At 43.9% G+C, this 16104-nt stretch overlaps 1 protein-coding gene across 1 annotated transcript; it reads left to right on the forward strand.

The window, feature by feature from the left end:
* The first annotated feature begins 5412 nt into the window (after positions 1–5412).
* LOC115525725 (olfactory receptor 51I2-like) lies at positions 5413–6351 on the forward strand. The gene has a single exon (XM_030333044.1). The coding sequence runs from the start codon at positions 5413–5415 to the stop codon at positions 6349–6351; it is 939 nt and encodes a 312-aa protein (XP_030188904.1).
* The last annotated feature ends 9753 nt before the right edge of the window (positions 6352–16104 follow it).

Below are 16104 nucleotides of genomic sequence, written 5' to 3' on the forward strand. Positions count from 1 at the left end.
ATCCACTTAGCCAGAGCAAGGTTTGAAATCTTTCAGTGAAAGATTCCAAATCCTGTGTACTATTCTGAAAACAGCTGGTTTCACTGCCTATATTATATTTCATCTCAGAAAATACTGCTCAATTTCTCAGTTTTAAAGAAACTTTGAAAATGAGTAAACGATGATAAATGGATATGATATCAACTGAGACTACATGTGACAACTGCTAATTTATGGAAACATCTATAGCTATGTCATGAATAGAGTTCCTCCGTGGGCACACGCCAACCCAAAAGCAGCTGCCAACTTGCTATAACACAGAGAGCCATGCCAGACCCTATAAGACATGCTTTCTGCGATTATGAAGTTGACAATAATGTTATTCATTCATTCTAAAGGACAACCAAGACCAAAACACTGGTCTATGTACTGGGGATAAAGCAATGATTACAGCTGGGAGTGCAATTATGTTTAGGTTGTAAACATTTCAGCAGTATCTGATGATCTAATGAAGAAATGAAAAGAACATAGGGTTCTAATGAAAAAGGTCAATACATTAGGAAAAGAATCACAGAGCAGCTAAAGCTTATAAGGAATCTTGGAGCTGTGGGATTCAGCAGGAAGGGTTTAGGTGATAGAATTCCATGCAGAGGAAATGATGTGAACACAATGAGGAAGCACAAAGCATGAAAGAGAGTAGTTAGTGATTCACAATCTGCAACAGCTGCAGTAAGACGTCTTTTTCAAGAATGTCATAAGTCTAGGATTAGGCAGAGATGGTGGGAAAGAGGAACAACTAGGCATTGGCCACGCTCAGCTGCAATCCTTGCGGAGGGAGGGTTGTGATAAAGAAAATGGGCATCTCCCAAATTGCACAAATACAGCTCAGAAAATAGCCCTTTGAGGAAACAAACTCCAGTCTGCCAGGAGTTTGAGACTGTACACTTACATGGAGCAGAAATTTAAAAAGATTTCTCCATATGTCAAAATGGCTAATACATGAGCACAGTGGGTTCTATATCCTAAATGAAAGCGCATGGGGAAATTTTGAATTAATTATCAGGGAACCAGTTAGCCACATTTCAAACTCCTTCTCAGAATTCAGTGGTTCTCCACTGGGGTAATTTATTCCCCCAGTAATTTATTACACTGAGGTAACTTATTACCTCAGTGTGAGGTATCATACCCTCAGGGGTTGAAGCAGCTGCTGTGTGAAGATCAGGGATGCCACTAAATATGCCACAATGCAGAGGACATCACACTGAAACAAACGGTCATCCGGCTCAAGATGGTAATATGGGTGAGATGAAAAATCCTGCCCTAATTAAAGTGCTAAAAAACAGTTGTGAATTAGAGGATTTGAATAATGACTGCTGAAGAGATCTGTTGGAACTTAATGAGTCTTCAGCCCCACACCACACCCAAGGCAAAGGGATAGGGAAGTACATTCCAGTTTAACTAGGGTCAATACAGAGATACCTCAAGGATTCTACTCAGGAGACATATGTTCCCCCAAAAGTTGGAGAAAGAAAAACATGGCCGACTGGTTCCTGACTCATGCCTCTACATCTACTCTTTTACATCCTTACAGTTTGCATGACAGACTAATGATGTTCTGAGGAGACTATTTGTTGCAGTAGGGGCAGGTTGACCATTTCCTGGATGAGCTGTGTGCTAGAGAGAGCTGTCAGGGCGTTGCCTTAGCTCCAGTCCACCAGAGCATAGGGCTCTACAGGGGTGATGAGTATTTGGAGGAAGACACAAGCAGTCATACAGAGTAAAGAGACATTAATTTAAACCAAGTGAAGAAGAAGTAAACTATGGAAAGAGGTTCCACGATAATCTATGAAACACAATGAAAGGGTCAAGTCTAAACATTTCACACACCTACTAAACATGACAACAGCTAAATGAAACACGCATGAATAATGAACCATCCACTTTCCCTTCTCTCTCCTTTCAGAAGAACAAGTCAAAAGCCATGGTTAGCGAGTGAGGGATGGGAGAAGAGAAATGGGGTGACTGAACCCTGGAAAGTTCGACTATTATGTGAGCCTGGGCATTGTCAATACGCACAGGGCTCACCAGAGGCTGTGTTATCATCTGCAGGGGACCAGAAATCTTAGGAAACTCAGTTTTCATGCACGGTGGAGGAAAGAACTAGCCTGATTCAATGCAACTAAAGGGGTCTGAGAAGCAAAATTGGTTATGTTCTGCTCATACATTATTTGTTGGGCTTGGTCAACATTACAAAATCCTGGGATCCCTTAGAAGACAATGAACTCCCCTCTAACACACCTGCCCATCCTTCACAGACAGTGTCTTGCCCTGGGTAGAGAATTGGACTGGCTGAATAATTGCTGAGTTCTTTTTCAGATACAGGAGCCCATGCTTTATTCTCACTGGTCTTTAAGGCTCTCCAGAGACTAAATTCTTTCCGATGCACGTTCAGACACAAAGCCAGCCTCACTTGCTCTCTCCAGAGGCTTAGAATTAGATAAAAAAGAGCAGGCATGAATTCACTCTAGCAGATACAGAGGAGTGTGTGTGTTGTTCCCCTGGTGACGTTCCTCTGTTTGGCTTCTGGTGAGTTCTGCAACCCAGTAGTGGGTAGCTAGCTGACTCTTTTGAGGTTTCTTCTAAGAAAGGGTGAAACTGGGTAAGGGGTGGGGAGATAAAGAAGAATAGAGTGCAGGAAGCTACCAGAAGGGAGCTTTTTATTAGAGTGAGCAGAGCAGGGGTCCCTGGGTGGCTCAGTCAGTTAAGTGCCTGACTTCAGCTCAAGTCATGATCTCACGGTTTGCGAGTTCAAGCCCCAAATCGGGCTCTGCACTGACAGCTCAGAGCCTGGGGCCTCATTTGGATTCTGTCTCCCTGTCTCTCTGCCCCCACTTGAGCTCTCTCTCTCTCTCTCTCTCTCCCTCAGGAATAAATAATAAACATTTAAAAAAAACTTAGAGTGAGCAGATCAGATGCAAAGTCCCTGGACATGGGGTTCTTGTTCCGGCTTTGCCACTAACTTGTTAACTCTGGGTCATGCACTGTTTCTCCAGAGAGCTCACGTTGCAGATTCAGTGAACTTGGGATCCATGTTCCTATGATTCATTAACATTATAGCAGTTCAGGGTGGAGAATAGGATCAGGGCACAGGCAAATTTCAGAAATCCAGGAAGCAAGGTGATCACAAATTACAACACGGATCAAACCCACTGCTGAGCGTGCAGATGTTCAACGTTTGTACTTGTCATATGAATTCTGAGACAAAGTCTGTAAAAGTCACCTGGGAGATTAAAAGCGTAGACAAATCAGCTAGTTCTAAATTTTACAGTGGTTTGGCATAGCCAAGCATGTCTAATCTTTTTCTATTCCTGTCCTTGATGCCAAATGCTGGTCATCAGCAGAGACTCTCTGTTCACCCCCAACTCCTTCTCAGCCTGTCTTTGTCTTCTTGAAGCTCTGTAGCAAACCTTCACAGGCATTTTATCTTTGACTAGAAAGTAAAAAGTAAAAGGACTTCAGAGCCATAAAGGATAATATGTGGGAAAACAGTGATAAAGGGGAGGAGACTCGATCTAGACAGAGAACTTGAGCTTCCCAAGCCCACACGGCCAGGACAAGCCCCATCCAGGGGAAATGCCAGGGCTCCTCACCCCCTCCAGGGCCTGTTCCCCTAAACCACTCTGGCCCCTCTGTGGCTTCAGAGAAAGGAAAGTTCAGAGCCAGGACAAGGGAACTGGAGTCCCGCATCGGAGAAAAGAACTTCTGCATCTTGTTGGCCTCGTGAATCTGCTTTTAGCCCTTCTCTTTGTTCGATAGTGTCTGAAATCTCCATGCAGAAATGTGTGCTCTGTTTTCCTTCTCAGCATCTTCTCCAACACCTCAATGGGTCTCAAAGACTGAGCTAGACATTAGAGAGTCTTACAGATCCTTACTCAGATGAGGCGTTGTCACCTGCTTCCATGCTCTAAGAGGCAGGCTCACTTCAGGGAGCATCCACCTCTGTCATAGATTCACTGGTGGCATAGATATAAGTTCCTGGCAGGGTATCTGGCACGTAATGTGCTCAGCAAGGATTGGTTTTCTCTCACTGATTTCTTTTCTTCACATGCACCCAGACCCCCCCCCCCCACAAGGTGAGCCACTACTGGGAACGATAAAGGATGTGCTCCTGGGGTGTCCGGCAGCCTTTTTCCCACAAATGCTACAACTCAGATCCCTACACGCACGATGGCTTTCGCCCTGTCCTGCACAGCATCCTGCTCACTGAAGCCTGTTTTCTTCTGCCTTCTCTTTCTGTTCCTTTCACTTTTGCTCACTCCTCTTTTTTTTTTTACCCCAAATTTCTTCAAGGAGGGTTGTATGAAAAATGGTAATTGTAGTCAGGTGGGAGAAAAAAGAGATGAATGGGGTTGTTCATTCATAGATCTGAAGCGTCACGTGTCTGGAGTAAGATAGGTGTGCACAGACTCAGCTCTAGGACACAAAGGGATACAAGCAGTCACACAGAGACGTGGCCACTGACTTCTTGAGAATCACAGGGCAATCTGAGCCATATACTACCCCCAAAATTCCAGGAATATTCTCTGAGTGATAATGTGGCATAGTCCTCATTGGAGCATTTCTGTGGCCTTCAGATACCTGGGTCTCCAAGCTCCTCCACCCTAATCAGCCAGGAATCTAAGATGCTGTGGCCTTGCTTTGTTAGGTTTGGCAGAGGAAAGAGGAAGGGAAAATATTTCTGGAGTTCTTCTCCCAAAGATGGGTGCCTGAACCTGAAACAGTTTTGTCAGACAAAAAGCCTTTTGGCCCTCACTGTCTTCATCCATCATGAGGGAATGAACATGACGGGGTTTCCAAAATATCAGAATGACAGGAGAATTCAATATGTAAACACTCTCACAAAGAAATCATTGTGGCTTAACCTGTAGAACGCAGTCATGTGTCATTATACAAAAGCTGAGCAACGCAGTACATGAGGCTTTCTATGTGGTGAGGGGTTAATAGTGTGAGTTATTGATAACTCAAACTGCCAGTGTCCTTTATCATAACTACCTATGAATTGCACTTAACATATTTCTAGTCAAAGTTGCTTCAGGGACACCTTAAAATGGTAGATAATATTACTTAACATAACATGACTCAAATGTTTACTTTGTACCTAGTTGATATTTGTGAAGCTTTACCAATGTCTTCCTTCATTTATAAAACAGAAGGTTATTAGCCAAGCCTATAGCCAGACAATCCTACAATATGAAGAAAAGAAGAATGCCTGTGTTTTCCCCTAACCAGTGATTTCAGGAAGGCATCAGTTTCCACTTGTGTAGACTTCACCCCCTGTGTATCTTACTCCCTGGCTTCTTGCCCTCTAGTAGGGGCAACTCTCAGAAGTCCCCAAGTTCCAATCCTGAAAAGTGCCCTGGCCTCGCCCCCGCCATGGGACTGTTCAATGTCACTCATCCTGCTTCCTTCCTCCTGACCGGCATCCCTGGTCTGGAGAGCTCTCACGCCTGGCTAGCAGGGCCCCTCTGTGTCATGTATGCCGTGGCCCTCGGAGGCAACACTGTGATCCTGCAGGCCGTGCGAGTGGAGCCCAGCCTCCATGAGCCCATGTACTATTTCCTGTCCATGCTGTCCTTCAGTGACGTGGCCATGTCCATGGCCACACTGCCCACCGTGCTCAGAACCTTCTGCCTCAATGCCCGCAACATTGCCTTCGATGCCTGCCTGATTCAGATGTTTCTCATTCATTCCTTCTCCATGATGGAGTCGGGCATTCTGCTGGCCATGAGCTTTGACCGCTATGTGGCCATTTGTGATCCCTTGCGCTATGCTGCCGTGCTCACCAATGAAGTCATTGCCAGAATAGGCATAGCTGTGGCTGCTCGGAGCTTCATCATCCTCCTTCCCCTTCTCTTCCTCTTCAAGAGGCTGCCTATCTGCAGATCCAATGTTCTTTCCCACTCCTACTGCCTTCACCCAGACATGATGAAGCTGGCCTGTGCTGATATCACTATCAACAGCATCTATGGATTCTTTGTTCTTGTATCCACCTTTGGCATGGACATGTTTCTTATCTTCCTCTCCTATGTGCTCATTCTGCACTCGGTCATGGCCATCGCTTCCCGAGAGGAACGCCTGAAAGTTCTCAACACATGCGTGTCACATATCTTGGCTGTACTTGTGTTTTACGTACCGATGATTGGGGTCTCCACAGTGCACCGCTTTGGGAAGCATGCCCCACGCTATGTACACGTCCTCATGTCCAATGTTTACCTCTTTGTACCTCCTGTGCTCAACCCTCTCATTTACAGCGCCAAGACAAAGGAGATCCGCCGAACCATTGTCCGTATGTTTCGGCGCATGAAAACATGACTTTCACGCTTGCCTTTAATATCTGATGTTGACTGTAGCCATAAGTCTTCATCCGTGGTGTCATTGTCGTCATCATCATCACCATTGCCATCATCATCATCTTCATATCACGAACAATGAGACAGACTGTGTGGTGGGGGAAAAGTGAAAGATCAGGACATGGAGCTACACAATTTGTACATAAAACATATGAAAGTATATTCACAATATACTCAATGGCATTCACAGAAAGGTGAAAATCGGGGACACTTGAATGATATGACACAACTTGAAAGGAAGATCCATCTAAACTATTCATTTCCCACACAAAAAATCTCTTATTGATGTAGTAATAATTAATACATTACGACTTTAAAAGTGCCAGTATCTGTTAGAAATTACTAATGTTCATTAATTCATGTTACCTTCCCAACAATCTCATGAGGTGTAAAGAATTAAGTTTGTTTTTCAGAGTAACACAGATGATAGGTGACCCAGATGAGACTCAGTCCTTGTCTGTCTCCACTCTGAGTATTCTAACCCCTACCAATACTGTCTCTCTGTCGAGTTGGTCTGACTGCTAACATTACCACTGTTGTCCTTCCCTTCACCTCCACTGTTTCAAATTCACAAAGTGAAATTTGATGAACGGTCAGAACCTGCCATAAGATATATGAACAAATGGGACTCAGGGGAACTGCTCAAAGCTGAGTCTAGAAGAAACTCCATATCTTCTCTGTTTCCTTCATCTGCTCACCAATCTGTCCTCCCACAGGGAAAACAATATTCAATATCTGAACCATAGATCCTTGTACTTTTGGACATTGGGCTAAGTAAGTGCATGATTTCTCTTCATTTTCTTTCCTGAGATTGTAATTGTTTCCCACACTATGAACTAAGACATGTCAAAAATTATGCCTTTCTAGGATTTCTAGCTACAAGGGCTTAGGAAAGGCAGAATAGAGAATTTATGGTTTAGATCTTATAAAATAATTATTTTCGACCTTCTATTAAAATGGTTTTCTTCACACTCTTTCCTTGATAGCAGGGAAACTCCTTGGCCATACTTGATTGCTCTCAGATGACGTATGTGTTTACATCTAGACTAAATTAAAGGAGGTGCCCTGTGGAGACTGACCTACTCACCAGAAATATTGGGTTAGAGACCTCAGCGCAGCTGAGCATAAAGTTATCCAGAGTTTTCTCTCTGTGAAGCTCTCCTGAAGGAATATGAAGGAGAAGTATCAGGTGCCAGAGGGAGGGACCCATTTCTGAATGGAAACATTTTCAGTATTTGGGATCCCGGTTTCCATATATGCCCATAAGTGAAATACAGGACTCCTAATGTAAGTGCTCTTATCCACTAAATAAGCTAATTTACAAGCGTGACTGACCACCAATGCTCAGCATGTTTTCAAATGGAAAATAATGAGTCAGACTGTGGTCTTCAGTCAGTTTAAATAGTGACCTTATTGATTCTTGCAAAAAGCTCTATATTGCCAAATCAAATAATAATAGTAACAATTTGTAATGCCCTGAGCGCAGTGTTGAGAGAATTTACAAATAAAAAACAAGACTTGGGGAAATTGTCATTGATTCCCATCCTGGGGAGAGAGGGGAAGACAGTCCCTATGACCACAGACCTGACATTGACAGCCCAGGGTATAAAGGAGAAAGGACAGGGAGCACTGGAATAGGAGTCTCCTCTAAGCGCTGCTGGCTCCTCTCCACTTAATTTCCTCCCTTCTTTCTCCATCATCAATTAGAAAAGCGGCTTGTCTGAGGGGATAGAGAAAAGGTACTTTTAGGTTTCTCTTCCTCGTATGAGGCAGGTGCCATAACATAGAGGCACTCCTGAGTCTTTTATCCTGAGAAGGCCAAAAACAAGCCCAGTTTTCTGCTTTACATAGAACGTCTCTTTGCCTCTTTCTTCATAACAAGCTTTTTTTTTTTTAACTCAACATTTTTCCCTATTGAAATGGGGAAATACCTGGATTTTGGCCAAGTAATAAGGAACAGAGAGCATTTTATATTTATTTTGGTTTAGGCCCTTAAAGTCCACCTCAAAAATTAAGTCACCTTAGAAATAAACACTAATCATGGTTCAGCTAAGTTTGGGTGGGGACAATATTGAACTGTGTGTGTGTGTGTGTGTGTGTGTGTGTGTGGTGGGCTAATCTCTGAGTAACAAAGGTCATGCCGATCAGGGAAAGGGTTAGCAGTAAGCAGGGGTAGATATGGGACCCTCAGGGAGGCTGACTGTAGCAGTGGCAGGGTTTGGGGGCAAAAAAGGATCAGCGCATTCCAGACCTGCCTATGTTAGGCACCATGGATGGACTCTCACAAACAGTTCTTGATAAGGTCCCAATAAAGAGTCAGGGATAAAAATCCCTGGTGACAGCCCAGTCAGGACCCCTCTCACTCTTGAGAACTTTGTTACTTTCACTCAATAAACTACCGCTTTGCTCAGTCGTGGCTGTCCGGGAGATTCATTCCTGGACTCAGTGAGACAAGGACCCTAGTGTCTCCCACCTTGTGGTATAAATTGGCATTGCCTGTCAGCGGCTCGTATCTCATCCTCCAGGGCCTGTGTGGGGTAGGTCAGATGAGGAGAACAAAGGCAAGAGAAATGTAGCTAAAATTAAACCTCTTTACAGCTTGCAGCCCACTGATACGTACCTGAAACATGCAGACCATGACCTTCCGCAAGGAACTCATGGCTGCCTGAGTGCCTTAATGTTTATGTTTTATTAAAGACTGAAGGTAACATTATCCTTTTTTAAAATATTTATTTATTTTGGGGGAGAACACAAGGAGGGGAGGGGCAGAGAGAGAGGGGGACAGAGAATCCAAAGCAGGCTTTGTGCTGACAGCAGGAAGCCCGATGCGGAGCTTGAACTCATGAACCCCAAGATCATGACCTGAGCTGAAGTCAGATGTTCAACTGACTGAGACACCCAGGTGCCCCTAAAGGTAACCATATCTAAACAGCATCTAGCCCTGCAAGGTCCTCAAAGTCTTGCTTTAAAATTCTTTAGAAACTTACTTTATCTCTATCCACCCTCCTTCCACCAACTTAGAAGTATACAATCAGTCACTCCTCACATTCCCAGTGCAGCTGTTTCTGCTCACAGGTCCTGTCCCCATGCTTTAATAAAAATCACCTTTTTGCACCCAAAATGTCTCAAGAATCCTTTCTTGGCCATTAACTCTCAAGCACAAACCTTCAAATCATATCAGGTCAGTGAAGACAGACAGAGAGAATAAATTAGAACGAACTTTATGATAGGATAGGATTCCTGACCCCCATGCCTCATAGTAAGACTCACAGTAAACTCAATACAACTAGAATGTGATGCAGAATTGAGAAAACACACCTCCACGTTGTGTGGCCTTCCATGCAATTAATTTCTGTGTGAGCCCAGGAAGTGGGAGAACCTTCAGAAATGAGAGCAGGGTAGCAGAGGGCTATGACCAGGCCCCTGGGCATGGCTGACCATCAGCCCCACTTTCTCAGTCCCACTGAGGTTCACCCAACCTCCAGGAAGCCATCTCCACACTTGATCAGTTCTGCTAGGATGGGACAGCTTTGCTGCCGCTGTTGTGATTCAGTAGGATGAGAAGCGCTCTTCCCCAGAATCAGGGGTACAGACGATCTTTCTTCTGGGTTACGGTTCTCCCCAGTAAGGGCATTGCCTCGTCAGGAGAATATCCGACCCTCTTTTGTCAGCTGTACACATTTTCCCACCGTGCTGATGCAGGGTGGACTCAGGACCCTGCACCACTCTGTTTCATGTTCAGGAAAGAGGGGATCCACGTGTTGGTGGCTGTGCACTGAGCACAGGAATGCCCTCCAGACAGCTCAGTGGGGTGTGTGCCCTGAAGAGGGCTCAAGTTTCATAGAAACAACGAACAGGTCATGAAGTCAGCAGTCACTTTGTGAGTTACTATCTTCCCAACTTCAAACAAATAATTGGGTCCCTGCTGAGCAATTACCCCATGCAGGGGAAGAGGAGGACCTCTTATCAAGCAGCACCTGAACACGAATGTCTGTTGGGAAGGTCATGGAGAAGTCGTGGCTGCTGGTTGACCCAAGAGCTGGACCCCACCAATGGGAGCTCCTCACCCCTGATGCTGTCCTTGGAATGTGCATAATCTGCCTTCCTTCTCGCTGAAACAGCCCCAAGGACATGACCTTGAGATAGTCATGTCTTGCTGAGACCAGCAGGAGGGTATGCAACGGAGCCCAGTTATGTCCTCTATATAAACCGAGTTCTGGTGCCAGGTGCAGACATCTACTAGCTTGCCACCACCCAAGACAAACCTCCTATCTTTGTTCCCTTGCTCAGGAGTTCTGCTACCTACCATCTGGGGTGGCTGCCTCTTTCCTGGTCTCTCCTTGCCCTCCAATTAAGGCAGTTGGTTTCAGATGACACCTGGGACACTTCCCAGGAGCTTGAGAAGCAACAGCTCAGGTGTAGGGAGCACTGGCAGGCAGGAGTCACATCACTCTCACTGCACTCTCCCGCCTGAAGCAGAGTTGCTGGCCTGGGTCTGCATCTCCGCCCGGGCTCCAGCTTGTGCTGGGCAGGATCACTTTGCTGCAGCTCTGGTAACACCACCTTTGACTCCCCCACCCAGAGGGCTTCCTACTGTTGCAAATCTCTAGGTTGTATTCCCTTCTGCTGGTCAGTTTCTCAGCTCTTGAAACCTGTATAAACAATTCCCAGGATTCAGCTCATTGTGTTTTGTTTTGTTTTGTTTTGTTTTGTTTTGTTTTGTTTTGTTTTTGTACTGGTTATTATGTTACTGTCCCTCTGTCTCCATCTCACCCTTTAAGCTATTCTTTGTGATTATGAGGCTGGGCCTCTGTAAATGGCATTTCTCCTTCTCCAACCCGTTCCCCAAATCTGTAAATGAGGGTGAGGGGGGCTGCGGTAGGAAGGAATGCCAGTGGCATTATTGGTTCTATTTTGCAACTTTCCACGTTGCCAGAACCAGTCTTACCAAGACCTATAAAAGACCTCGGAACAAGCCTGAGAGACCCCTGGCCAACCTCACCCCCATCTCAAAAGAGTGAGCCTCAGGCACAAGGGCTTCTTCTCTGAACTTTTGACACTCCAGAACCACCTAAACAGCACCCACTCTTCAAAATCTGAGTTTCAGCTCTGAGGGGCTCCTCCTCCAATCTCGTCAGATTTAATACTGTCATCCCCTCCTTCTGTTCCCCAGACCCAGAGTTAGAAGTGACTTCTGGAATTGACACCTTCACATTCCCTTTTGGTCTCCTTGGTCCTCTAATACTTGGCCAACAATTTTTTACATTATTTTTTTATCATTCTAAGGAACTGATGTAGTTATATTCTGACTGTACTATCTCTGGACCCTGGCTTTTGTCTCCTGGGTTAGAGTATGACTAATACATACAAATTCAGTACTGAATACTGCATTCTGAGACCCAGGCTAGGGTGTGGAGACACAGTGCTGATCAGGAGCACTGGGATCCTTCTCTGGGAGGACTTGTGGTATATTTGGAAATACAAGTGAATCCATTATTGATGTCTGTGTGGAAAGATTATTATCAAGAAAGTAAGGCATACTGTGGGAATAACAGATGTTATATTACAAAAATAGAAACACTTGAACAAAATAGAAACTAAAATTTCACAGATGTTTATTCAAGAAACACATTCACAATATTTTCATCAAATAGAGCAAGGATCATGAGTTCATCCATTCAACAAATGCTTATGGAGCATCTACCAGGAATCCTACAATATTTCAAATAAGGTGGACACAACTGTGAACAAAGTAATCAAGGTTCATTCTGATCATGCCTGTGTTTCACTATAGATGACAGGCAACAAACAAGTAATAAGAAAACTTCAAAGCATGAAAGCGGGATGAAGAAAACAAAGTCCAAACTAGGAAGGTACGATTGATATGCTCAGGCTTGCCACAATGCTTCACACAGTGGCGGGCACTTCATAAAAGCTTCACAGGTATTGATTGAGTAAACAGAGGAAGTTTCAGGAGAATCAGGCATTGTCAGATTGGCAGTTTGTTTCACTATTTTTTGTTGTCCTTTACAATGGGAACAACTGATGTGGTTACAAGGAGGTAAGGGGAAGCTTACCTAAAGCATAGGGTTTGCTCATGTCAAGAAGAAGGAACTGCTTCTGTCACAGCTGTTGCTGAGGAAGAAAGTCAAGATGGAGAAGTAGGAGACAATATGGAGGGAAAAGGGGAGCAGCAGACAGGTCGGGAGGAGATGAAAAGGTGAGACATCAAGGAGAAGCATGGAAAGGTCTGGAAGAAAGAAGAGTGTAAGCAAGAGGAAGGAGAGTAACAGGAAGAGGGGAAGGAGATTGAGGGGCAAAAAGAGAAAACTCAAGAGGAGGTGAGTAGCAGTGTGATCACCAAGTGCTGTATAGCCACTTAATCCACGGAACTTCCCTCCTTTCTTTTCCTCTCAGCTTTCAGGGATCATACTTTCTTTAAATTCCTGGAAATTACTCTGATAATCAGCAATCAATCCATGCTTCAACCTTTATTCCTCCACCACCCCCAAAGCTCCCCTGCTACAGGTGTCCATGCCCCTGGGCACTATCCTCCCATTGCAGGAGCGAGGGGTCAGTGACGCTTCTACATGATAGAATGAGGAGTAAATGACCACGTGTAAGGCAAAGATTAAATTGAAAACAGTAGAAAATAAAAGAAAGAAAGCAGTGTGGCATTATACTGACTGATGTTCAAATCATTCATTCTGGAGAAATCTATGTGGTGAACATTCCTATGGACAGGGCTGTCCAGCCAGGAGCTCAAAGAAACCTCCTGCCAACAGCCACGCGAGCTTGGTAGTGCATCTTCTAAACCTAATCAAGTCCTCAGAGACCACAGCCCCAGCAGGGCCAAATGCATTCTCGTGAGAGAATTTCAGCCTGACCACTCAATCAGGCAACTCCTAGATCCCTGGAGCTTGATGAATATGACAGAGTTCATTTTTTATTTGAATTTAGCTAACACACAATATTGCATTGGCTTCAGGTGTACGACATAGGGATTCAACAAATCTATATGTTATGCTATGCTCACCATAAATAGAGCTCCCATATTTCACCATACAATGCTATTACAACATAATTGACTATATTCCCTATGCTGTGCCTTTTATTTGCATGACATAAATAAGTGGAAACCTGTATCTCTCACTCCCTTTCACCTATTTTTGCCTTTCCTATAGTGCCTCACCTCTGGCAACTTTCAGATTTTTCTCTGTGTTTATGGGTCTGTTTCTGCTCTTTTTTCTTTTTTTTCATTGCACATATAAGGATCATATGGTATTTGTCTTTCTCTGTCTGATTTATTTCACTTAGCATAATACCCTTTGAGTCCATCCATTTTGTTGCAAATGGCAAGGTCTCCTTTTTTTTTTGTGGCTGAGTAACATTCCATTGTATGTGTATACCACATCTTCTTCATCCACTCGATTATAATGGATATTTGGATTGCTTCCATATCTTGGCTGTTGAAAATACTGCTGCAATAAACATATGGTTGCATATATCTTTAAGAATTAGTGTTTTCAGGTTTTCTGGGGAGGGTAAATACTCAGTAGTGGGATTACAGGATCATATGGGATTTCTGTTTTAAATATTGGAGGAATCTTCATGCTGTTTTCCACAGTGGCTGTACCAATATGCTTTCCCACAAACAGTGCACAAAGGTTCCTTTTTCTCCAAGTCCTTTCAACACTTGCTATTTCTTTACTATGTAGTTCCAGCCACTCTGACTGGTGGGAGGTGATACCTCCTTGTGCTTTTTATTTGCATTTACCAGGTGATGAGTGATATTGAGCATCTTTTGATGTGTCTGAAAGCTTTAATCAAGTCTGGGCACAGCCTATACACATAACAATGGCGTTTGATTAATTCACTTATTCATTCACTTTTATTCAACAGATATTATTAGGCCTCCAGGATATATTAGGGGTAGGTGAGGGAAGCCAGACCTCTTCCATCTTCACAGTTCCCAAAGTAGGTTTTGTAACCATAGCCTTAGGAAATTGCGAATATATCCCTGATTGACAATACCAGCAACATTCCAGGTAAAATAAAGGGGGAAGTATTGGGGAAGAATTGACTGAGGCCAAAATTATGTTCAAATTCATTGGGTGACATTTTCTAAATAGCATGTAATATTCTGAAAATGGCTGGTTGTACTGCTCATATTATTTCTCATCTCATAAAATCTTTGTCAACTTCTAAGTTTTAAAGAAACTTTGAAAATCAGTGAATGGCAATATAGGTAAATGATACGGTCATAGCTTATAGGTGATAGCTGCCATTTTACAGAAACATCTCTAGCTATGTCATGAATAGAGTTCCTCCATGGGCACACGCCAACCCAAAAGCAGCTGCCAATTTCCTATATCACACAGAGCCGTGCCAGACTCTGTAAGACATGGTTTCTGTGATTATGAAGTTGACAATAATGTTACTCAATTCATTCATTCTAAAGGACAACCAAGACCCAGACTCTGGGCTATGTACTGGGGATAAAGCAATGAATATGACTGGTAGTCCAATTATATTTAATGTTGTACACATTTCAGCAGTACCTGAAAAACACTCCAATGAAGAAATGAAAAGAACATAGGGTTCTAATGAAAAAGGTCAATACATTAGGAAAAGAATCACAGAGCAGCTAAAGCTTATAAGGAATCTTGGAGCTGTGGGATTCAGCAGGAAGGGTTTAGGTGATAGAATTCCATGCAGAGGAAATGATGTGAACATAATGAGGAAGCACAAAGCATGAAAGAGAGTAGTTAGTGATTCACAATCTGCAACAGCTGCAGTAAGACGTCTTTTTCAAGAATGTCATAAGTCTAGGATTAGGCAGAGATGGTGGGAAAGAGGAACAACTAGGCATTGGCCACGCTCAGCTGCAATCCTTGCGGAGGGAGGGTTGTGATAAAGAAAATAGGCATCTCCCAAATTGCACAAATACAGCTCAGAAAATAGCCCTTTGAGGAAACAAACTCCAATCTGCCAGGAGTTTGAGACTGTACACTTACATGGAGCAGAAATTTAAAATGAATTCTCCATATGTCAAAATGGCTAATACATGAGCACAGTGGGTTCTATATCCTAAATGAAAGCACATGGGGAAATTTTGAATTAATTATCAGGGAACCAGTTAGCCACATTTCAAACTCCTTCTCAGAATTCAGTGGTTCTCCACTGGGGTAATTTATTCCCCCAGTAATTTATTACACTGAGGTAACTTATTACCTCAGTGTGAGGTATCATACCCTCAGGGGTGAAGCAGCTGCTGTGTGAAGATCAGGGATGCCACTAAATATCCCACAATGCAGAGGACATCACACTGAAACAAACGGTCATCTGGCTCAAGATGGTAATATGGGTGAGATGAAAAATCCTGCCCTAATTAAAGTGCTAAAAAACAGTTGTGAATTAGAGGATTTGAATACTGACTGCTTAAGAGACCTGTTGGGGGGCGCCTGGGTGGCGCAGTCGGTTAAGCGTCCGACTTCAGCCAGGTCACGATCTCGCGGTCTGTGAGTTCGAGCCCCGCGTCAGGCTCTGGGCTGATGGCTCAGAGCCTGGAGCCTGTTTCCGATTCTGTGTCTCCCTCTCTCTCTGCCCCTCCCCCGTTCATGCTCTGTCTCTCTCTGTCCCAAAAATAAATAAACGTTGGAAAAAAAATTTTAAAAAAAAAGAGACCTGTTGGAAATTAATGAGTCTTCAGCCC

The sequence above is a fragment of the Lynx canadensis genome, chromosome D1, assembly GCF_007474595.2.
Source record: "Lynx canadensis isolate LIC74 chromosome D1, mLynCan4.pri.v2, whole genome shotgun sequence".
Taxonomy (NCBI): Eukaryota; Metazoa; Chordata; class Mammalia; order Carnivora; family Felidae; genus Lynx; species Lynx canadensis.